General features: G+C 50.5%; 1 protein-coding gene across 2 annotated transcripts; it reads left to right on the forward strand.

Moving 5' to 3' along the window:
• Positions 715-22,839, forward strand: SELENOI (selenoprotein I). 2 transcript variants are annotated; one of them, XM_021390614.1, is made up of 10 exons: positions 715-874; positions 11,836-11,904; positions 12,225-12,333; positions 13,653-13,727; positions 14,215-14,477; positions 15,624-15,732; positions 16,741-16,789; positions 17,081-17,261; positions 17,862-18,044; positions 20,181-22,839. In XM_021390614.1, the coding sequence occupies exons 1-10, from the start codon at positions 827-829 to the stop codon at positions 20,295-20,297; spliced, it is 1,203 nt and encodes a 400-aa protein (XP_021246289.1). In that variant the 5' UTR covers positions 715-826; the 3' UTR covers positions 20,298-22,839. The 2 variants fall into 2 exon arrangements, with proteins under 2 accessions (XP_021246289.1, XP_021246290.1); XM_021390615.1 differs by having other exon boundaries at positions 20,181-20,246.

Here is a 23,484-nt window from a genome sequence, read left to right on the forward strand (position 1 = left end):
TCTTCTCCAAACTAAACAAGCCCAGTTCCATCAACCTTTCTTCATAGGAGAGGTGCTCCAGCCCTCTGATCATCTTGGTCGCCCTCCTCTGAACTCGTTCCAAGAGCTCTGCATCTTTCTTGTACTGAGGGCCCCAGGCCTGGACGCAATACTCCAGATGGGGCCTCACAAGAGTTGAGTAGAGGGGGACAATCCGCTCCCTCTCCCTGCTGGCCACTCTTCTTTTAATGCAGCCCAGAACACAGTTGGCCTTCTGGGCTGCCAGCGCACACTGCTGGCTCATGTCCAGCTTCTCGTCCACCAGGACCTCCAAGTCCTTCTCTGCAGGGCTGCTCCAAGGAGTTCTTCCCTCCTATAAATACCTGGGATTGCCCTGGCCCAAGTGCAGCTTCTTGCTTTTTGCCTTGTTGAACCTCAATAGGGCATAAAAGATGTAACACTGCTTTCTACAGGCACTCCTACTTGCAGGATGCCTGCCATTGCAATTGTGAATAAAATCTGCTTTTATCAGAGATTCCGTCCTGATAAATTATTTGGATATTTCCAACATCCATATGTCACGGGTGGGCTTTAAGTTCCGTCCTAACCCAAACCCGTCCTTTGATGCGATGAAAAACAAGATTTCAGTGAGAGCCCTCCCGGCCGCCAGGGGGCGCCCTCGTGCAAAGCGGCGCCGCGCGGTGGGAGGTGGCGCGGCGCGGTGACGTCACGGCCACGCCGAGTGGGCCGATGCGGCGGCGGGAGGCGGCCTACGGCGGCCGGTGGGGGCCGAGCGGGTGCGGCGTGGGGCAGCGTGGGGCGGCCGGGTCGGGCCGGTGCGGGCGCTATGGAGTACGTGACGGCCGAGCAGCTGGCCGGCTTCAGCAAGTATAAGGTACTGCGGCCGAGAGTGTGGCCTGGGGCTCCGTGGGAGCCTGGAGCCGTGGGGGGAGTGAGAGATGTCGGGAATGTGTGTGGAGTGGGGCTGTGGAGTGATTCAGTGGGAGAGTGCTGTGAGAGAGTGCTGTGGGAGAGTGCAGGGGGCCTGGTGCTTGGGGGGTGGTGTGCTGGAGTACGGGGGTGCTGTGGGGAGGGGTCTTGCTGTTGGTGGGGAAAGCACTGTGGGGTCTTGCTACTAGAGGGGGAACGCAGTATGGGATCCTTTGGCTGAGGATACGAGGACGCTGTGGGGTCTTTTGGCTGTTTTGGGGGGGGCACTGTGGGGTCCTTTGGCTGTGGGGTGAGGGGGCACGCTGTGGGGTCCTTTGGCTGGGAGGGGTGGGGGACGCTGTGGGGTCCTTTGGCTGTGGGTCTCTGTGCCATGGAGGAGTCCTTATGCTGCTGGGGGGGCTGCCGTGGGTCCTGATGCTTAAGGGAGGGTGAGGGGTAGTTTCCATGGGGCCCTGTTCTGCAAAGGGAGATGCGGTGGTCATATGAAGTGTCAGTTGTGGTGCTGTTGTCCTTCTAGGGGCTTATGGGGCATCATGTTCCGGCTGGATATTAGGAAGCATTTCTTCTCTCAAAGAGTGGTCGGTCATTGGCACAGGCTGCCCAGGGAGGTGGTGGAGTCACCGTACCTGGAGGTGTTCAAGAACTGTGGGGATGTGGCACTGAGGGATGTGGTCAGTGGGCATGGTGGGATGGGTTGGCGTTGGGCTTGGTGATCTTGAAGGTCTTTTCCAATCTTGATAATTCTGTGATTCTCGAAGTGGGCATGGTGGTGATAGTTAGACAGTAAGACTTGATGATATTAGAGTACTTCTCCAACCTTAATGATTCTATGGAAGCATGCCAAGAGTGCTAAAACAGTTTCAATGCGTCTGGGGAGCAAGGCAGGTGACAAGCTTGCTCGTGGAGCTGGGTAGTGCTGTCCATGCTGCTCTGCTCTCCTCCTGGAGCAGTTTGTGTATTCAAGCGTGGCTGGGGCTTGCCCATGCCCTCCTTTTTCACCCTCACTTTCCACTACTTCAAGCAATGTGTGAGCCTTGCTGGTACAGAGGTTCCATTCCCAGCTGGACCAAGGGGCAGAAGCCAACAGAGCATGTGCCCCAGGGGCAGGACTGCGGTCTCACTGGCAGGAGTAGCCTTGCTCAAAAGATTGTGGTTTTATTGAGTCAATAAGGACTTTGATAAAAGCAGGCAGGTTCACAATTAGCGCTCAAAGCGCATCGTGTCTGCTGTACGATGCCTCTGTCTGCTTGGCAGGGCTCTACTTGTCTTGTTTGCTCAGGGAGTTTGTTTTTCTATGCTATTTTAGCCTTGATGAAGCGGCACAACCCTGTGATACTGAGTGGCGCATTCCAGCCTTGCTTTGGGCATTGCACCTTGTCCTCCTCTGCCCTTTCCTACCTGGTGACCCTGGGTCCATCACTGCTGGTGCAAAGCTGGTTTGCCTTTTGGGTACAGCCAGAAAACTTCTGTGACGGTGTAAAGTGCTCCTAAGGAGAGTGCAGAGTGGGGTACGTGTGAGTGGATGGCAATACAAAACGTCAGGAGAGCAATTTAGCTTTTGCTGTGTGGCTTTCTTTGCATCGTGTGTTTAACCTCAGCCGTGTAACTTGAGTATGTACCCACAACTGGAAAGCGGTGGGACCAGCCAAAAAGGTGGTAACAACCAGAAGCAAACCTGTGCTACAGGAGTCCCTCTGTTCCTGTTGCTGCCTTGGCCAGCACATTATAAATTCAGAGAAATCCTTCATGGACGAGGAGGAGGCAACAAGGGAAGGAGCTCATCCCTGCTCTCCCAGCGGTGGTGGTTAGTTTTCCTGCAGCAGAAGCACTTGCTGCAAGGTTGCTTCCTCCAGCTCTTGCTCCTCCTGTGGCTGCCAGGAGTGCAGATGGGAAGCGGTGAGTCGGGAGCCAGATGGCTTCAGCTTTGCAGCATGCACGTTTCTGGCTGGGAGAGGTAGGTGTGTGCCTTCTGGCACAGGTTGGCTGGGTGCTGTTGGGGCTGACATGGAGGGCACCATCCTCTATCAGCCCCTCTGCCCTTTATCTGCTCTTGATGGGACACTGAAGTACTCTTGTTTCCAGGGGGGTTGTGCAGCAAAACGTGCAGCGTTGGCTTAATTTTTAATTGTATCTCTGTCACTTCTTCAGCAGGAGGCTGTGCTATATGGGTCCGTACCTTTGGATATAACTTAAGCCGTGGGACAGAAAGGTTTCTCTGCTTTACCGAATTTACTCCCTGCCTGGAAGTGCTGAGGCTTCCCCAGGAGATGCTGCTCACGGCAGTCAGAAAGCCAGACAGATCCTAAGTGATTCTGCTCCTGTGTTTCCTCCTGCTCGTCAGGTTGGTGCAGAGGACTGATGCGTCTGGCAGAGTGGAGGGCTTGTCATTAGAAACAAAGCTTGTTTTAAGGCTGCAGAGCAATGCATGCCTTGACCTTCCTGTTGAATACTGAATGTCTTTGGCCAAAACCAGGTGCTCTGTTACTGTTCAGCATTGAATGCCCTCAGCCAGGCTCTGCTTTTCAGGGCTGCAAACCTTGCAGTGGAATGCCAGAAGTCACGATCTGCTTCTTAAAAGCCAGTCTGCGAATCACTTTCTGGCAAGCTTCTATAAAATAGTGAGCAGAGGGGAAAGTGGGTCCATCTGGAACATTCACAGAGATGCCTGCTCCTGTTTTGCATTCTTGAGGAAAAAGACCTCTCTTCCTTGCAGGCTGGCCCTAAGTCCTGTTTTTTGCAGGGCAGCCCAAGCAGCTTGCCCTTGTGCAAGCTCTCTGCCTTTGCTGAGCGTGGTGCCTGGAGCTGGATGCAGAAGAGAGGGGAAGGATGCTTCGTGTGTTGCATGTGTTGCTGGTATCGCTGCCTCTTGTGCATCTCGATGAGCTGCATGCGGTCTCTGCAGCTCCTGGGACTCATTTCTGGGGGCTGCCATGGTGCCAGGAGCAGCTGCAGAAAGGGAAACTGACCGAGGGCAGAGCGCTGTGGTTTGAAGATAGTGCCAACTTCCACAGCTGGTCACAGTATTTTGAGGTTCCAGTCATGTGCCCCAAGGTTCCTACAGAGCTTCCTGGCCCAGCGTTATCTTTGCTGGGGGTGATTCATGCCCTGGGGGTGGGGGGGGAAACACGGGAAAGCAAGGCATTGGAGCACTGCTCCTGTGTGGCACGGGAGCTGCACCCCGAGAGGGAAGGTGATGACACGTGTCCTGCTTGGGTCCAAAGGTGGGATGGGATGGGACGCTTTGGGAGTGAGCTCTGTGAGAGGAAAGTGAACTGGGGGTTTGGGAAATGCGGCACTCTGAAATCTGTCCATGCCTGTGCCCGCGCTTTGCACAGGGGACAGTGATGACAGCAGCAGCATTGCGGAGGAGGCTGGCAGCTGCCCGCTCGCCCATGCTCTTGTGAAAGGCTTTTTGTCTCCTTACCTGCGTGGGCAGTGAAACAAAGCCCTCACAGTGTTGCTGTCATGTTTGCAGGGCTGAGGATGGCGACAGCACCGCGAGCTGTGCCGTTGTCCTGGTGTTGGGGCCTCAGCAGGTCCGAGCATTGGTTGAGTGCCTTGCGTGTACTTGTGCAAGATGTCTGCGTTGGGAGCTGGAGCTGTGATGGGTGATGTCTTTTGCATAGGTGAAGGAAGGAAGGAAGGTTCTTCTCCAGCTGTGTGCTCGCGGAGGAGGAGATGTCTTGTATGGTGCAGAGCAAGCGAGCCCTGTGGCCCTGCACAGATTCCCACAGAGCAGATGTTTTATGGCAGGAAGTTCTGGGTTGTTACCCCAGTGAGAAAGGTGCTCTGTAGGTGCCACGTCAAATAATATTTGTTAGAGCTGACACGGTGAAGAGAAAATTGTACAGAGAATCGTACATCTCCTGATACGATGGAATTGCCGCAAGCTATTGTAGGGTTTTCTTGCAAGAAAACTTGACTCCTCATTTCCAGAGCCAAACAGAAGGATGCTCATGTGCGAGCATCACCCAGGTAGAGGCACAGGCACACAGGTATGTGAGTGCTTTGAACATGCTTGTCCTGCCCCAGGAAATTCTCTTCTCTTCAGATCCAGGCGCGGTGGAGAGCAGGGCTGCAGGAAGCAGATGGCTGGAAGCTGTCCTGGCAGCCTCACACAGGCTCCTCTGGAATTATGAGCCCTGAAGAGATCTCTGCAGACACCCAGATGTGCACCAGTGGCTCTTCAGACCAGTGGAACAACGATGCCGCTGGTAGCAAGAGCAGCAAGAGAGGCTTTTATGTTACCAACCTGGATGGGAGGCCTGAGGCCTCTGCTTGGCTTCTCCTGCAGGGTCCTTGGCAGAAAGGGTGCGGTGCAGGAGCAAAGAGCCCTTTGAGCCCTGTTCTTGAATCACTTAACTCCTTCCCCAACGGCTCCTTTAATTGTTCTGAGGCTCTGCATGTGCCTGCCTTTAAACAGCAACTTCCCAAAGTGCTGTGTTGCAGAGGGTGCCTGAAGCCCCAGAGTACTCCCAGATTTTGCAACTGTTAAGGTGAGCAGCTAGAAGACAGAGGTGCTTTTCTTCTTTCTTCTCCTTTTCTTTTGTTAAATTCAGGATTTTGAACCTCTGCCCTGCTTCGCAGGATACCAAGGGTAATGAAGCACATTTTGGCTAGGGATTCCCATTTTCCCCACTGCTAGCTTCACAGAGGTCACTGGAGTTGGATTTGGTGATCTTAGAGGTCTTTTCCGACCTGAATGATTCTGTGATTCTGTTCTGTGAAGCACTGGCACAGGTTGCCCAAAGAGGAGGTGGATGTCCCTGCAGACACCCAAGGTCAGGCTGGATGGGGCTCTGAGCACCTGATGGAGCTGTAGGTGTCCCTGTTCATTGCAGGGGAGTTGAACCAGATGACATTTAAAGGTCCCTTCCAACTCAAACGATTCGTGGATCTGTCTTTTACTTTGCATTTTTGCTTTGGGTGCCTGATAGATCTTTGCACACACCTTCCTCCATTGCTGTCCTGCTTGGAGTCTGCTGGGCCGGCTGGATGCACCTTGCGTCAGAGCAGAGCCCATCCCCAGCTCAATGGCTGCGGTGACATGTAAGGACAGAGCAGCTGGCCTTTGGGATACCACTTTGTGGCCCAGAGCTTTTGGCTCTCAGAGTGGCAGGGCCGGCCCACGGTGTTAAACCGGTTTAGAAATAGCGTAGGTTGCGTATTGCAGAGGTGGTGGCTCTTTCGAGAACCATGCGGATGTGGCACTGAGGGCCGTGGGTTAGTGGGCACGGTGGGGATGGGCTGATAGTTGGACCTGGTGATCTCAGAGGTCTTTTTCTAACCTTCCTGATTCTATGATTCTCCGGGAGGTAATCTGCGTGTGTTCTACCAGGGCAGTCCTCTGCAGGGCAATTAGTGTAATGAACCTGGTGGGGTTGTAGCTTCCCCCCTGAGGTCTGAGAAACATTCCCGTTTGCTATGGAGTATGAGAAACCGAAGGGAGGATCCGTTCAGTTCAGGTCTTTTGAGTGGCACGGAAAGTCTGCAGTTAGGTGTTTCGTTGCCTGTTGAATCCTGGCTGCAATGAACTCCATCGTGAAAGTCACTCTCTGCTAATTAACAGCGGGTACTTGGCTGCTGGGACTTCTTGGAAGAGAACCTTGTGGAAACTGGCACCTCCCTTCCCATGGCTGGCTCACAAAATGGCTTCGTTATTAGGACTTGTGTAATTGCCCCGACTCGCTGTGCTTCGAGCCCTGCACAAAGCAGCTGTCAGGGCTTGCAAAGTAATGCAGATTTTGCTGTGTTTTTGTTAATTATGAATTTCCTTCTGCAGAAAGGAGGAAAGGAAAGAGACAGAGGGTTAGGTGCTTTGGAGAAAAAAAGAAATGTTTTATTTGTCTCGTTCAAAATGCCTCTGTTGAAACTTGAAGGTAGTCCTCCCCCTCCTTCCCAGTGGTGCCTTGCTTCATCTGCAGTCATCTCCTGATGTGCGTGGGTTTGTGTTTTCCTTTGATAGGTATGCTTAAAAATTGGACTGATTTCTTTTTAGGGGAATCGCATTGAATTCTCTTTCCTCGTCGACTCACCTGCTCCCCTGCTTCTCTTTGGCACCGGGAGCGGGCTCCCAGGTCTGTCAGCTTGAGGTCTCCCTTTATGCACTTCAGCCCTCCTGCTTTAAGCAAGAGTGAGAAGGTTCGGTGGTTGTTGCAACATCGCACAAAGAGAAGCTTCTTATAACATTAATGTTTCTCCTTTTTCTTCCTCCCCTGTCCCTGCCCTGATCCCTCAATTCCCTGCTCCAGGGGCTCATCGCTGGCTGATCCTCCTCGAGCTGCATCCCTGCCACCAGCCCCTGAGCTCTCCCACCCTGTGCTCGCCATCTGTGCAGCCTTCCTGAAGCCACAGATATTTAACGCTCCCAAACACAGCCTGCTCCTGGATGTGGCTGAGATGGGCAGGATTCAGCACCCAGCAGGCGGCCAGCTCTGGGTGTCAGCTCTGCCCAGATGCCTTTTGCTGGTGCTGTGAGTCTCGCTGTGTGTTTTCTACCTCTGCTGTACATCTGCTGTGACATCAAGCTGTTGTCCCCATGAGCACTGCTGCTGTGAGCTCCTGAGCACCTTTCCTGCCTCCTGGTCTGCAGGGAAGAACAAGCCTCTCCCCAGTGGCTTTGCTGCAGGAGTGGTCCCATGGGTGTGTTTGCAGAAGGCAGGGATAATCTCAGCAAGAACTGTGGTTCTGACCGTGAGAAGCCGTGGGCAGGGCAGAAATCCTGCTTTCCCAATTTGCACAGCCCGTGGGGCTTGGACAGTGCAAGCAAGGCTTCTCAGTGTTGTAGGTCCTCTCACAGGAAGGGAGTTTTGTGCTTGAGTCCCTGTATATCTATATTCTACAGACTGAAAAATGGCTGAAGGAGGGAAATGGTGCCAGCATTGAGGCTTGTGATGTTGTGATGTTGGGGATGCTGGCTCCCACCCTGCTGAGCTCGTGGTGTGAGCCAAACCCTGGTTTCACGCAACAATCCTGCGCTCACCACTGCCGGCGTGCTCCATTCTTACACCACCTGAGAACTGACCTTAGAAAAGATCAGCAGAACTCAAGTTAATAAGTACCATTAAAGCACGATGCAGCTTGTAATGCATCGGCAGAGCGTGGGCATAGTGCAAACGTGGTTTGTTTGTGCTGGCACGGCTCTGCTTGATGACAGTTGCCATGGATTGTCGAGTTCACAGCCTCCTGGCTTACCTCGGGCCCCATGGGAAGAGGCTCTTAGCCTTGTGCTCCCTTTGCACTTAAGGAGATTTGTAGGATATGGCCTTATGGATGTGCTGGGGCTCCCTCTGCTTTGCTCTTGCCTCGGGGCTCTCCCAGTCCAACCCAGAGCCCTTTGTGTGTTTGGCACCAGGCGCCCATATGATGAAGTGCTTTCTGCCTCTGGTAACTGGGTTACTTAAAAGCTGCATTGTTTTATTGGACAGGAGAGGTATTAGGAGAATCTGGGCTGTAAATATGCATCTCCTCCTAGGGTGTGTAATTGGATCTTCCAGAAATCACAGAATATCATAGAATTGCTTGGATTGGAAGGGACCAACCCCTGCTGTGGGTAGGGACTCCTCCCATAGACCGGGCTGCCCAGAGCCCCATCCATGGCCTTGGGCACTACCAGGGATGGGCACCCACAGCTCTCTGGGCAACAGTGCCAGGGCCTCACCGCCCTCAGAGTGAAGAATTTCTTCCTAATATCTAGCCATTACCCCTTGTCTTATCACTACCAGACTGTGTCTTTTTTATAAGCTTCCTTTAAGTACTCAAAAGCCCCAGTGACATCACCCCAAAGCCTTCTATTCTCCAGGCTGAACAACCCCAGCTCTCAGCCTTTCCTTATGGGAGAGGGATGTTCCATTTGCACAGTTGATGCTGGTTTTAACCTATAAGAGCCACTCCTGTCCCAACTCCCATAACAATGGGCACCAGCTCAGTGCTATGCCATGGCAGCTGGGACCTTTGTGGTGTCCTATGGACCATGGTGGGGTGCTGCCTGTACAGCCTTTCTTGTAGCTTCCTTTGCTTGGAAATGTTGTCAAGCAGAATTGAAGATGGGATGCAGCGGATGGTGGAAACCTCAGCATGGAAGGGATTTTTAGAGCAAACGATACCGCTTTACCTGGAAAAAGCCTCCTGGAGGTAAAACTCATTTCAGTAGTGATGGGAAATATCCCTGTGCTGAGTGGCCAGGGACTGTATAGGGCAGAGAGTGGAGGGCATGTGGATAAGCTGTCTGGATTTGGCTGGATGCAAGGGGCTCAGCTGACAGGGATGGATGGAGCACAGGGAAGCTGCACGATGCTGACTGTGAGATCGATGCTGCAAAGTTGGCTGGGCTGTGTTCTTGTGAAGCTTAAAACCAAAACCCCAGGGGATTGGATCCTTCCTGCCATCACAAGGAGAAGCAGTGTCTGTGTGCACGGTGCTATTTTAGAGCAGTGTCCATTACAGCCGTCTGTCTGCTTTGGGAAGGAGCCTCTGGGGCATATGAAATTCCTTCCATTTGTCCTTCCCTCCCTGAAAATAAGGGAGAAATCTGAGTCCTGACTGCTGGCCCTGGTAGGAAAATGGCTTGGGGAAGGACAAATGGTGTATGTAGTCATTAGATGGATATATAGAGGTTCAGAGTGGAGAAGGAGTTGCTGGTTTGCAGGAAGGATGAGGCAGCTGGAGGACAGCAGGTACGTGTGCAGTGAGTGAAGCATTGCTGTGCTCAGAGCCTCATGGCCATCGGCCCAAACCTTCCAGAAAGGAAATCAGAGCATCAGTAAGCCTCTGCAAAACAGCTGCACGTTGCCACCCAAAGAAGGGTCATTCTGAATCTTTGAGCTGTGCATACAAGTTGGGAGCATTGGGAAAAGCTGCTTGTTGCCTCTTACCCCCAGTGTGTGGAGAGAGGGGAGTTTGGGATGTGTTGGGATGTGGCCTGGAAACCTCCCCAGGGTGCTTTCCAAACAGAGCAGACTCCAGAGTGCTTCTCCTGCCTTGCTGCTGGTGAGGCATCTGTTTTCTTGTTCCAGGCTGTTATGGGGATAATGAGATTTAATCAGTCTCCAGCTCTCCTCCCCTAGTTGGTAGTTAGCCCAAATCCTATTATCTCATAAAGTGTTTGGAATTCTGTCTTCTGAAACTGCGCTAAGCTGGGATGGAAATTCCTCACGGCTTAGTCCTCATCTCATATGACATCGAGCTCAGGGTTTTGTTGCTCTGCTGCAGGTCCTGCGGGCTTGCTGGTGCTGTAAGATTGAGGCAAGTGTGTTAATAGTGCTTGGTTAACTCCTAGTGAAGCAGAGGGATCCATCGTGGAGATCTGGTGGGACGGGAAGGGCCGGTGGGAGCAGAAATATCTGCTGAAGGTGGGATTGAGCCCACTAGGAATGTGGGAACGGAATGATACAAGTGCTGTGATGGCTGGGAGAGGTAGGTAGGCTTTCTTCCACCCATTGGTTGAAAGCCTGGCAGGGTTGTGCTTGAAGCTGCCCGTGATGGATGCAGTGTGAGATCCTACATGAATGTTCACAAATCTTGCAAAAATACAGGTGTGCTTGGATTGCTGGAGCACTTCAGTCCCCAAACAACCACTTTCCAGCTTCTGACGTGGACAGGCAGTCCCCTTTGATTTCAGGGAATCATGGAATCATTCAGGTTGGAAAAGACCTCCAAGATCCCCAACCCACCCCAGCGTGCCCGCTGACCGCGTCCCTCAGTGCCACATCCCCACGGTTCTAGGACACCTCCAGGGATGGTGACCCCACCACCTCCCTGGGCAGCCTTGTTCCAATGCCTGACCACTCTGAGAAGAAATTTTTCCTAATATCCAACCTGATTTGCACCCAAAGAGAAGGGTGTTGAGAGACACCAGCATGGGGAGATGCTGATTGGTTCAGGGCTGGGGACCGGGTGCTGCCGTGCTTCCTTTGAACAATCAAATTCCCCTTATCTGAGAGAGCATAGGTTGTGTTCCTGGTTGGGTGGAGGCTTTGATCACTCTCCCTCCCATTGCTCTTGAGCTTTCCCCTGCCATGGGGTGACAGCAAGCACCAATGCCCAACGCTGCATGGGTGCTGGCCCAGGGTTCATCGCCTGGAGCACGCGAGCTGAGCAATGTCGTAGTATATGGAACTGTTTTTCTTGGGACACTTATCAAAGCGATTCACGGGGAAGAGGACTTTAGACTGAGTGATGTTGGCTGAGAAAAGGCAGTGAGCTGGAGAGCAGCTCCAGCTTGTGGTGCGCTTGAGAGCCAAATGATGGCGAAATTTAACTTTTGAGCTGGAACGTGTTCTGTTGTTTGTTTGGGTCTTTTATTTCTGTGCCCCATGTCTCCATCCAGCCCAGGTCACCTGCGCTGGGGGCTGCCAAATGACCCTCTGCTGCTTAAACTGTAATGGGATGTGTAGGATTTGGAGGAGCTTGTGGGTATGCAGTGGTATGGTGGTGTATGTGGCATTCAAGAAATGCAGAGATGTGGCACTCAGGGATGTAGTTTAATGGGTATGGTGCTGATGGGTTGATGGTTGGACTTGGTAATCTTAGAGGTCTTTTCCAACCTATGATTCTATGATTTAGATCCTGCAGAACAAGGGAGGGGGTTGGAGCTCTTAGTCATAAACATCTTCTGCCTTTCTGGAAGGAGAAGATCTCTTCCAAGTGACTGGAGATGAGTGTGACAGTGAAAGCTGTCATCTCAGTGGGTTTAATCTGGACTGAAATGTACCAGCTCTTACGCAGGACTTTTGTGGTTACTCACTGTCCTCTGTATGTAACTCCATTCCTGGCTCAAGTGTTCCTGCAATGCAAAGACTTGGGTAGCAAGTGAAGCCTTGATATTCAGGTTCTTTGGCTTGCTACAAGAGGTCTTGGAGCCCTAACTATTATTTTTTTGTCTTTTATTTCCCCTCTCGTTCACAGTACAGTGCCGTGGACAGCAACCCGCTGTCTCTATATGTCATGCATCCCTTCTGGAACACGATAGTGAAGGTGAGACCTCCTCCTGCCCTGACTGGGACAGCAGAACACTACTTGCTGCCAAGACTTCTGCAGCTGAAAGGCCCCGCTTGTGTGAAAAGACCTGCTTCCTTTGGGGTGTGACTAATTAAGTGGGCATGACCTCCCAGCTGGCAGCCTGCCCTGAGCTCACTGCACTGCAGCCTGAAGCTTCATGCTGCCCATGACGTTGGATGCGACCGAGCAGTGTTGTCTAACACCCAGTTGATTGCAATGAGGTCTCTGCTGCAGCTAGGAGCAGCCTTGTTGCACATTTTAATGAGCTCATTTGTTCTTTTGCTGCTTTCCCATAGATCTTCCCTACTTGGCTGGCCCCAAATCTCATAACGTTTTCTGGCTTCCTGCTGCTTGTCTTCAACTTCTTCCTCATGGCATACTTCGACCCTGACTTTTATGCTTCTGGTAAGGCTGCCTTTTTCTGTTGGAATGTAAAGCATTGGAATGGTGTGAGCTGTCACCCCCCTCTGCTGTGACTTCTGGTGCTCGTTGCAAAGCACGTTCAGCCTGGGCATTCCCAGGCAGATGGCAGTGTCAGGAAGGGACAGTGTTCAGGGACTGAAGTTTCTGGGCTTTTGCGGTGAGGACTTGTCCAAGTGACACCTTCCTGCTGGGTGCATTTACTCCTGGCTGGCTGTGTGCAAGTGAAAGAGGAAGGAATGGCCAAATCTGAGGAGAGTTCAGCTCTGCTTTCACAGTGGACCAGAGCTAGTGCCCTCATTTTTGAAATCAAAAGTGTGGGGAAAAAGGTCATGTGGGAAACTCTGCTTTCCCAAAGTCAGCAAGTAGAGCCTTTACATTTGCATCCCAGCTAATTGCCTGCTTGCAAAAAGGTGCTGGCCCCGCGTTCAAACTAACAGAGGCCATTTCACCATTCTGCGTCGTGCAAGGATGTGCACAGCTTTCAACAGAGCCCCTGTTCATCTGTTAATGAATCTGGAAGTTGTCTCCTTGCTCGTGGGAATGTCCCAGGGAAAATAATAATGCAGCATTGATAACTCTTAGTTGCTTATCAGTAGTTTTCTTTCCATATTTTAGTTCCCTTGACAGGTTTGGTTTAGGCTGCTCAGAACAGTTCACAGTGACAATCCCACAGTGATGTTTTGTGGCGTTGCTGTTGCCCATAGGAGACCTCCATTCATCCTCACATGAGGCTGTGCCAAGAAGCAGCTTCCTGCTTTTTCGGATGCACCTTTGGGCTCCCAGAGTTGCAAACAGCTCAGCTGGCTGATTGCTGAGACTGCTGGAGGAGAGGAGGAGGAGAGGTTATTAGGGAAGAACTGGGTTTCAGTTGGCAGAGATGCAGGCTGCAGACTGGGCGGGGATTCCCCACGTGTGGCTGCAGAGGCAGGGTGTAACCACATAGAATCATGGAATCACATCCCCAAGAGACTCTGCTTGGTGCTCTGAGCAAGCAGTGGAGGAGTGCTTGATCTGCACACACTTCCATGGCCTGCATTTGGGCCATGTTTGCTAGCTGCCATCACAAGATTTTAGATCCTGTGACTGGGCAGCTGGGAACGGAGGACAAGAATGTCTTGGAAAGCAAAGTGGTAGGATTCCTGTTGTGGAACAGCTCTGCTATCTCATCCCACAGAGCAAACATCTCAGTTTCACTGAGTTGTGTGGGTACTTTGTCCTGGTGAGCTGCTTCTTGTGCCAAAATAAACCCGCTGAGCATACACACTGAGCTCTCCACTCTTGGGTCTTTCTGATTTCTGCAGCTCCTGACCACCAGCACGTTCCAAATGGAGTATGGGTCGTTGTGGGTCTCCTCAACTTCATTGCCTACACGTTAGGTAAGACTTCATCTGGTTGTCTGGGGGGATTTGCGTTGGTTGTGTTCTTGCAGCTGCATGTTGGCTTATCTCTGAGCCCATTGAGGTATCTTTGATTCTGAGCTTCAGCCATGCCCTGCTCTAGAGCAGCTTCCAGGAAGTGTTTTGCAAAGTGAATGGAAGGAAGGTGGCCCAGAGCAGCTGATGCTAAAGGAGGATGCTGGAACTGGCTTGGAGGTGATCCGTGGAATTCTGTCCCTGGTCTGCTTCAAATAAAGTCTTGTCACACCTTTACTCCATTGCATTTTTCAGTCCCAAACAGAGCTTGGGAGTGGTACCTCCAAAAGCATTGCTTAGAGGATGGAGGTAGTGGGAGTTCCCGTTTGCTGGCTGTGCACACTTTGTCAGCTGCAAACTGGACCATTGCTCTGTGTAAAGGTATCCACAAAACTCCCAGTTTTGGAGTGTGTCCAGCAAAAACTCCTATTTCTCCTTGCTCTCTTCCCAGATGGTGTTGATGGCAAACAGGCTCGCAGGACCAACTCCAGCACACCCCTGGGAGAGCTTTTTGACCATGGCCTGGACAGCTGGGCTTGTGTGTACTTCGTTGTGACGGTCTACTCCACCTTTGGCCGGGGCTCCACGGGTGTCAGTGTCTTCGTTCTCTACCTCCTCTTATGGGTGGTGTTGTTTTCATTCATCCTCTCCCACTGGGAGAAGTATAACACAGGGATTCTCTTCCTGCCCTGGGGATATGACATCAGCCAGGTGGTAAGTACGCACCGCAGCCGCTGCTTGCCTTCAGCAGAAGCTCAGCAAATTGCTGAGGTGCCTGGAGTGTAGTGCTGAGGTGTGAAAGGCCCAAAGCTTTGTAATGCAGTGCTCTGGGGGTGGTTGCCTTCAGCCTGCCTTCAGCAGGAGGCGCTCAGCAGCACAAGGAGTCCTCTGTGTGCAGAAGGGAACAGGCTGTGCGCATCACTTTGGGCTGCAGTTGTTTTCATAAATCGCTGTCGTGTGGCACTAGGAATACAACTTCTCCAAAAAAATCCAAGGAACTTTGATTTTGGACTCAATGATCCTTATGGATCCCTTCCACCTCAGGATATTCTATGACTTTCTACAAGAAACAAGGCTTGAAGAATGGATATTGCCTTGTGTTTCCTCTGCCTGGTTCCTAGCTTCTCTCCATGTCCTAACTACCTAAATGGTTGCTCTAATTAGTCACTAATATGGCTACATTCAAGCCTAGAAGTTTGGGGTGCCTTTTGCAATTAGGACATTTGTCAAAATGGGTAAAATTCAGCTCTACTGCTTTCAGCTGCCTGTACTAGCCAGGGTACAGCACCAAGCAGCACACCATTCGTATTCTAGCTTTCTAGATCATGGGTGGCAAATGCAACAAGCTGGAAGAAGAGTAATCAAAGCAGCTGTGTTAATTGCAGTAATCATCTCCTCTGGTCAAATGTAGCTCTGACCATATTCTGACCCCTTTCTCCAGAAGCATTGCTTATGCTTTCGGGCCTCTGCCTAGCACGGGGGGTAGAGGGCTTCACACAACTTCAGGGCTACCACTGCAATCAAAGGATCCCTTCTTAGCCTGTTCCCAGTAATGCCTTCAGCAGATGCATAACAGGAGTCCAGAGCTGGTCACTGTGATGTGTAATATAGAACACATCTCCGTGCTTCAGTTCAAACTGTGTAAGGGCATCTTTGCTCCAGCTGCAAGGAGCAGATCCTGGTTGTGTTGTGTTGCAGCAGCAACACAAGGGATGCTTTTAAAAAATTGTTATTTTAAACTTTTCTTCCCCTGGTCAGTGGGGATAACTGCACGTGATGTAGCTCAGAGTGCACTTGTTGAGCTGCCATTCCCCTGGGCTACATGCTGCTCATGCCTGCTTGTCCTCTGCTTTCTTTCAGACCATTTCAATTGTCTACATAGTGACAGCCATTGTGGGAGTAGAGGCCTGGTATGCACCTTTCCTGTTTAATTTCTTATATAGAGACCTATTCACTACAATGATTATTGGTAAGAAACTCCATGTTGAAGCCTGTCTTTTAAAAAAAAAAAACAACTTTTTTTTCCCGAAACCCAATGTCTTAATTATTTTATAATGCTGTTCTGTTTGCTGTAATGAAAAAAAGCTGGGGCTGCTGCAGAGAGGGAGGACATAGCTATGGAGTGGGGAAAGCAGCTCTCTTTGGGGGTCCTGCCCTCTGTGCACCCATCCAAAAGTTAAATCCAAGGGTGTGTGACCTTCCTGCAGAAGGGCTGGCTGCTCTCCGTAGTGGTATCAGAACAAAGCAGAGAATAATGCAGGTGGAGCCTGGGGAGAGCTATCTTTGCTTTGTGTAATTTGGCTTGTTCAGAAATTCTTCCTCAATTTAACTTTTCTCAGTCTGAGCCCTTTTCTTTAGGGGCTAATTACTACTACTTAATTACAAGTTGGCGTGTCTTGGGTTGTTACATTAAGAAAAGTGCAAGCATCAGATTGAAGCAAGTGGATATTCTGAGCTTTCCTTTGGCAGCCGCGTGCTTTCATATATGAATAATAAATGCACTTTTCCTTTGTGCAAAATAGGGCAGGATGTGCATGTGGACTGGATTTGTGCATCTGAATGGGAGTTAGTTTATTAAAAGCAGGAATATTTGCAGCTCTGCTGAAATACCTCCTGCTGTATGAACATGGAAGAGTTGTGATGCACTTTCATGGCTTGGACTGTAGAGTCCCATTAAAGACTGTATCATAATTAAACTTTACAACTGCTCAAAGCATAACACTGAACTTCTTAACGCAGCTGTTGAAAAGTGAAAATTCATTTTGAAGAACTTGAATTCCATTTGCAGCAGACCTTAGCTTGTAATTACAACGCCTGAACCGGAATCTCAAGCACCTGCTTGTAAACCTGCTGAGCTGCTCTTCGTGCACCTCTGAGCTGTTCTCCTTGCAAGCAGCTGAAACCAGAGCACAACCACCACAAGGTGCACACGATAGCTTCCTCTGCACGGGCAGTAACGTGGCTCTTTCTCTTTCAGCTTGTGCTCTCACCGTGACGCTGCCGATGAGCCTGTATAACTTCTACAAGTAAGTTCTTCCTTCCCCACGTTAGCACGTTTGCAAGAGCTCCCAGTGCCTTTTGCAGTTTCTTTAGTTATCAGATGAACGTTTTCAGGGCGACAAAGTGGCTTTTGCACATCAGAGGGTCCCACTTTGCAGGGTGCAGTCTGCTCAGCAGCTTGCTGAGGAACCCACAGCTTCTACAGGCTTGTCCTGTTGTTCACACAATGTAATTCAGGAGTTGCGTGGGTTTTGGGTTACCAGTGAAGGTGTGCATCTTCCTCATGTGACTGTGGTTATTGTCTGTTTGCCTTTCAGGGCCTATAAAAATAACACCTTGAAGCACCACTCTGTTCATGAAATAATGTTGCCCCTCGTGTCCCCAGTGTTGCTCTTTGCTCTCTGCACCACTTGGATCTTCGTTTCGCCTATGGACATCCTGGAGGTCCACCCCAGGCTCTTCTATTTCATGGTTGGAACTGCCTTTGCTAACATTTCTGTGAGTGGCTTTGCTTTGTGCTTCAGTTTAGCCCCTGGGAAGTGTGAAACCTCACATGATGAAGTAGAACACCGCTGAAATGGGAGGAAGGAAGGGAGATGTGAAGTTTTAACTTGAGACATTTATGCTGTTTTGTTCTGACTGAAAGAACGAGCAGGAAAACAGACAGGGCTTGGGGTCTGCAAATGTCACAGGCAATTGTGCTTCAGCTCTCAGCTCTTGAGAAACTACAGAAATAATTGAGTGTGTTTACGCACGCTCTTTTTGGGAGGACAAACTTGAAATGGGGCAGACTGAAGCTTTTGTCCAAATCTGATTTAGCTGCATATTGCATTTGTGCCTGCCTGAGACCTGAGCACTGCCACCTGTGTTCGTTGTCTCAGATCTGTATGTCTGTGCAGCCCCGTGTCTGTGCTCTGGTCCAGCAGCTCATGCTGCCTACAGTGCAGATAAGAGTGGTAAGGAATTCTGGTGCACAGGCAGATACTGAACAAGAAACTGAGTGAGGGGTACACGTGTGACTTTCCCCTGCACTACGTACAGCTGTGGGTTTGCAGGGCTGGTGCTGGTGCGGGCTCTGATTGCCTTCTCTCCCTGCAGTGCCAGCTGATTGTCTGTCAGATGAGCAGCACCCGCTGCCAGCCTCTGAACTGGATGCTGCTGCCCATAGCTCTGGTGCTCTTCGTTGTGGTTTCTGGGTTTGCACCCAGCAGCGAAACGCTTCTCCTCTACCTGCTGACTGCATTCCTCACCCTGGCGCACATCCACTACGGAGTGGTCGTGGTAGGTGAACCTGGCACACGGGCTGAATGCTCAGGAGCTGCTGCTTGGGTCAGAGAATGCTCTGCTTTAAAGTGGTGGTGTCAGTGCACGTAGCTCGGAGCCCCAGGCTCTGGTGTGATCTCTGTGAGAAACTTGAACTGAGTGAGAGGCTCTGGCAGGCTGTAGGTTGGGTTTAAAGGAAGCTTCACACAACGGGGAGTGGGGGCTCCTATGCCATCCAGGAGCCTGAAACAAATCCTTGCATCTCTGCTGCTGTTTAGCACACCGTGGCTGTGGTTTTAGCCTAGAGACCAGCTCATAGGTCTGCCCATCTGGGTGACCCACACCCCGAGGCAGTGGGAGGACTCCTGCCCTCTGTGCACCCATCCAAAAGTTAAATCCAAGGGTGTGTAACCTTCCTGCAGAAGGAAGTGATGTCTGCGTGTTGGGCAGGAGTGCTTAATTTGGGAGTTTTAGTATAAAAAGTGAATCTGCTGTGGGTGTCACTTGTGGCTGAGCTCGATCTGGAGCCACTGGGACACATCCCTGACATGGAGCATGGTGACACTGTGGCTGTGTAGAGATCCAGAGACTGGTTGGCTCCCCTTGGTCTGAACAAACTCTTCCTGAATTTTAATGAAGACAGAAAACAAATTCAGAGGAGGCCAAATCCCATTAGAAATGCTCCAGGAAGCTGCTGAGGAAGTGGGGCAAGGGCCCTGGTGCTGCCACGTCATGCACCCTCTTTGGGTAGCCTTGTGCCCTGGGTGCCTCATCACTAACGCAGAGCCTCCATGAGTTAAGTTTGAGCTGTAATTACAGCAAGGAAGTAATACCCACGTTGTCTTGTCTTTCCAATTAGTGTAATGAGACTTATGTTCAAGAAGGATTTGAATAGCTAAGAAGCTTTAAATAAATTTGGTCTTGGAGTCATGGTTGGAGACGGGGCTGAGGACGGTGTAATCCCATCTGCTCAGGCTTGCCCATCCCTGCAGTGAGTTTTCCAGCTCTCTACCCCCCTGAGTTTGTGTTCCCCCCACTTCCAGCTTTCCAGGGGCCCACCTGTGCAGTCTCCTCTCTCAGGACAGAAGAACCTTAATAGTGATGCAGAGCATTTTAGAACAGTGACTGGGACATAATTCCAAATTATTATGAATTTGGGAGCATCAGTTTGGAATAGATGCACTGCCCTGACTTGCTGCTGGTCTCAGCTCTGCTTTCTGTTGGCTCTGCACTGACTGAACACTGGTGCCACACCGTAGATTTTATCCTCTGCCTGCTGCTCTGCTTCTCTGTGGTTCTGCAGGTGTTGCTCTTGCACCCTGATATTGAAAGGAAAGGCTGAATACTTTCCCTCACTGTACAAAGCAGATTCCCTGCTTTCCCACTGTGGCTCTCAGCCCTTTGTGGTGTTCTCATTTCTTAAAGACACAGTAAAAGCTCAGGCTGGTGTAAAAGAGACCCGATGATCCAAAACTTAGTATTGAGTACCCTCCTCTCTGCAACCCTTCTGTGTCAATGCACAGCACTTGACCCCCAGTTTTAACTGTGAACGCATTCAGGGAACAACTTCTCCCATGGATATCTGAGGCGATCAAATTAATTTAAGCCAAACGTTAAAAATATTGCTGTGAGGGGCCAAGAAGAAGTGCTGCAGGGTAAAACCATGCTCGTGCTCAGGGCAGGATGCTTCTCTCTGCTGTGCCTGAGAAGGACAGGATGGAGATAAGCCTTCTCCAGGACAGGATGGGCTATTGAATCATAGAATCATTGAAGAAGACTTCTAAGATAATAAAGTCCAACCCCAACCCATCCCACCATGCCCACTGACCACGTCCCTCAGTGCCAGATCTCTGTGCCTCTGGAACACCTCCAAGGGATGGTGACCCCACCACCTCCCTGGGCAGCCTGTGCCACTGCAGCACCACTCTTTCAGAGAAGAAACTTTTTCCTAATTGCTTCTATTCTTCAGCACTCATCCAGCTGCTGCAAATCTCTGCTGCCTAAAACCTTCCAGGGAAGGGCATGGGAAAATCTGGAGAACTAGAGCAATGCAGCATGGACAGTGATGGGGAAAGCGAGTGCAGGGGGGTAGCAGGGCTCTGCCAGCCTTCCTCCTTGTGCCCTGAGCTTTGCTAACTCTGTCCTTGTCCCCAGGTGAGCCAGCTGAGCAGGCACTTCAATATACGACCCTTCTCACTAAAGAAACCCACACCGGATTGACTAGGAATGGAGGAAGAGAAAATCAGCTTGCAGTCTGCAGAAGTACTGTAAATATCTGCTGCAAATACCTGTAAATAGTTCAACCATCACCACAGATCTAAACCTATCCTCTGGACAGACATCAGGGCAACGTACACGCGGTATCCAGTGCAGCCAGGGCAGGACTGGTACGGGGCGGCCTCTGCTGCTGTTCAACCAACACAAGCCTACGGTTTTGGGTGAAGCTGGACAAGCTTCAGGTCGCCTTCAGGTCACTACTACTGTATTTCAGACCAGCTGAATGTTCCCAGTACAACCTCAATCCCCAGCACTTGTTCAGGTAAAGCCTGCTGGGGATGCAAATGGCTTTACCTGAGCAAAGCACCTTGACCTATCACCAAACCCAACGCAATAGCTGATATCTGCAAGGTCAGGGGGACATCCTTGTGGTCGAGTTCCTGTCTTTCCCTAACCCTCTTAGCCCTCGTCCTGGGCTGGTACTTAAGGAGCAGATGGTGACAGTTCTCTCACATTCTGTCCTGCCTTCTTGCACTCATTTATTTGGACAAATACTTGCACCTTTTTTTTTTTTAAAGCGGAGGTTTAAGAACACACAAAACTTAAAGTAACTTTTTACTTAGGGAGCTTAGGAATCAGGGCTCAATGTAACGTAAAAGTGGGAAGGCAGCTTTCCTCTCCCTTGCCCAAGTGGTGGGTACTGGGACCACACTGCAGCTGTCTTTGTGCATTCCCTGCCTGCGAGCTGGGGTTCTGATGGCAGCAAAACGTGGCTTACACCAGCCTGTGTAACACGAAGCCAAACCCTTCCTTCCAGTGGGATGAACTTGCTGCTCCAGGTTGGCTCTGCATGGTCCCTGAGCCTCTTTTTCCACAGCAGTGCAGCCAGGCTGCACGTCGCCCTTCCACCAGATCACTGAGGGCAGCAAATCCACGGCTCGGAGAAGCACCTTAAATGTGTGTCGTGTTGGTTGTGTGTGCACTTTCAGAAGGCTCACAGGTGTGTGTGTGTGTGTGGTGACTTTCCAAACATCGCTTTGTTTTCAAACTCCTTGTCCCCAGCGGCTGCGTGTCTCATCCAGGGATATATTTGTTTACTGTCCATTTGTAAAAGACATGTTTGCATTGATATATATATATTTTTTTTTTTTAAAAAAAAAAAGAACATTTTTGTAATTGAGTTAATCGAGTGGGGTGGTGAAGACTGAATGCTGATTTTCTTTTCTGTTCAATTTATTTAATGAAGATCTGTGCTTGAATGAAGAGTGTAGCTTAAACCCAGGCTCTGGAAAGGCTGCATCCGGAAGCAAACAAGCACAGCAGATTGTGCATATGTAATTACCATGGGAACAAAGTCTCTTACACACTGATCATTGTGCGGCGTGGTTCGTGGACGCCCGGTCACGGCGTTTTCCTCCTGCAGGTGAAGTCCCTTCTTCCTGCTTTAGGGAAGCATCAAACTGTAACTACTATTTAATGGTTTTTTTTTTTTTTGGTTTTTTTTTGGTGCGTTTTGTTTGATTTTTTTTTTTTTTTTTTGTAAATTTGAATCATTGTCATGCAGACTCAAAAGCCCGAGGCGGCACCTGGGCTCTGTCTGTCTGTGTGTCTGTCCGGCTCCATGTCTGCGAAGGTGGCTGGCCTGGGAGAGAGGGCAAATGGTTTTGAGTTATTTAATAAAGTAGTGTACACGGTATATTTTACTGACATTGTACAGGAAACAAAACCCAGAACGCCCAAAGGGCACAGAAGAATGGGGCTGTGCTTGAATTTTTGTTGAAAATGCAATGAAATACAATCATGGAGGGAGGTGAATGTAAGTCACGCTCGCGCGAGGGTCACAGGGATGGGTGGGATGGAACACAACGCTCTGAGATGTGTTCAGGTGGCAGCATTGTGCCGGCAGCACGGGGCAGAAGTGGCAGTTGGATGGCTGATTTTTCTGGAGCTCGTGTTATCCCGGCTCTTCACTCGTGCTGTGAGCCGTCCCACCTCACCCTTGGGAGGTCACTTTGTCTCCCTAGCGCCTATGCAGCATCTGTTGGCTGCGAGCTGGCGCGGCCCGTAAGAACGTACCCTGAACAACAAAATGTAAGTTACAAATACATGGAAGCAGGGCTTCCTCTCTAAAATCCTGCAACGACGCGTTGCGCTGGAGGAGAAAGATGCCTCTGAAAAACTGGAACCACTTCCTATCTGCACAGGCTTTATCTTTTGGAGAGTCCTGGATTTTCGGTGCCTTAATGTGTTGCACCTTGAAGCTGGAAAAATATCTGCTTAAATCAGTGCTGGAAAAGCAGGCTGGCTCATCTCTGCTGCTGCCAGGCTTGTGGCAAAGCCAGGTGAGAGCAGCCCTGGTCCCAGTGTACGCCCAATGCCGTTTCCAACTCGTGCTGCTGCGAAGCTGGGTGGGTTTCTGTCTGAGCTGTTGGAAATGATGTGATTCCTGATCCCAGCTTCTTGGGGGAGCGGAAACACTTGAATGGAAAGACCAAACCATCTTGCCATGGTGGGGTGTGGCATGCGGAGAAACAAATTATTTATTAATAATAATGGTTTTAAGTCTTAAGAATAAATTTATTCCTTGCTAACTGCATCTGAGGGTGCTTGTGTTCTGGTGGTGGTGTCTCTTTGGGCGCCTGGGAGCTGGTCTGTGTCATTGCTTCTTCCAAAGATGCTTCTTCCATTTCTGGTGGGCCTGCTGAGTGGATAACAAGAATGTCTTACAACTCCTTAAATCTCTTGTCTCAATCCAGCCTGATACCAGGAAGAAACCTGTTCAAGGCAGGGCACAGGCCTGGCAGGCCTAGTTCATCACCTGGGCTGGTCCAAGAGAACAGCTGCATAGTGCTCAAGTGGGAGCTGTAGATGAAGCTGTTGGTCATCTTGTTTCCTTGTGAAACTGCATGGGGCTTTTATTGTGAGGTTTGAGATTCCTTTTTATTAAGCCATTCACTCTTTCTACCATCCCATTTGATTGAGGGTAGTATGGAGTGTGAAATACCCCACTGAATTCCTTCTTGTTTTTCCCAGTCTTGTACTTTCTTACATGAGTCACGTGAGCCATTGTCACTTTGGATGACATCGGGGTAGGTGGGTTTGAGAACCAAGACAACAACCCCTGCACTGTATTTCACCCAGCAGCTTTCCTATGCTTTGTGACCATAAGGAAGCCAGACCCTGCTTCCCCTCCTGTGAGGATGTATTGACATCCCACAGAGGATTTAAATGATCCAATTTA

Source organism: Numida meleagris, chromosome 3 (genome assembly GCF_002078875.1).
Source record: "Numida meleagris isolate 19003 breed g44 Domestic line chromosome 3, NumMel1.0, whole genome shotgun sequence".
Taxonomy (NCBI): Eukaryota; Metazoa; Chordata; class Aves; order Galliformes; family Numididae; genus Numida; species Numida meleagris.

Bases quoted from the DNA above. Each gene is read 5' to 3' on its own strand.
- SELENOI (XM_021390615.1), top strand. From the start codon at position 827: ATGGAGTACGTGACGGCCGAGCAGCTGGCCGGCTTCAGCAAGTATAAG. The intron at 13,728-14,214 runs GTAAGACTTCAT...CTCTCTTCCCAG, and splicing joins CTTCATTGCCTACACGTTAG to ATGGTGTTGATGGCAAACAG. The intron at 17,262-17,861 runs GTGAGTGGCTTT...CTCTCCCTGCAG, and splicing joins CTGCCTTTGCTAACATTTCT to TGCCAGCTGATTGTCTGTCA.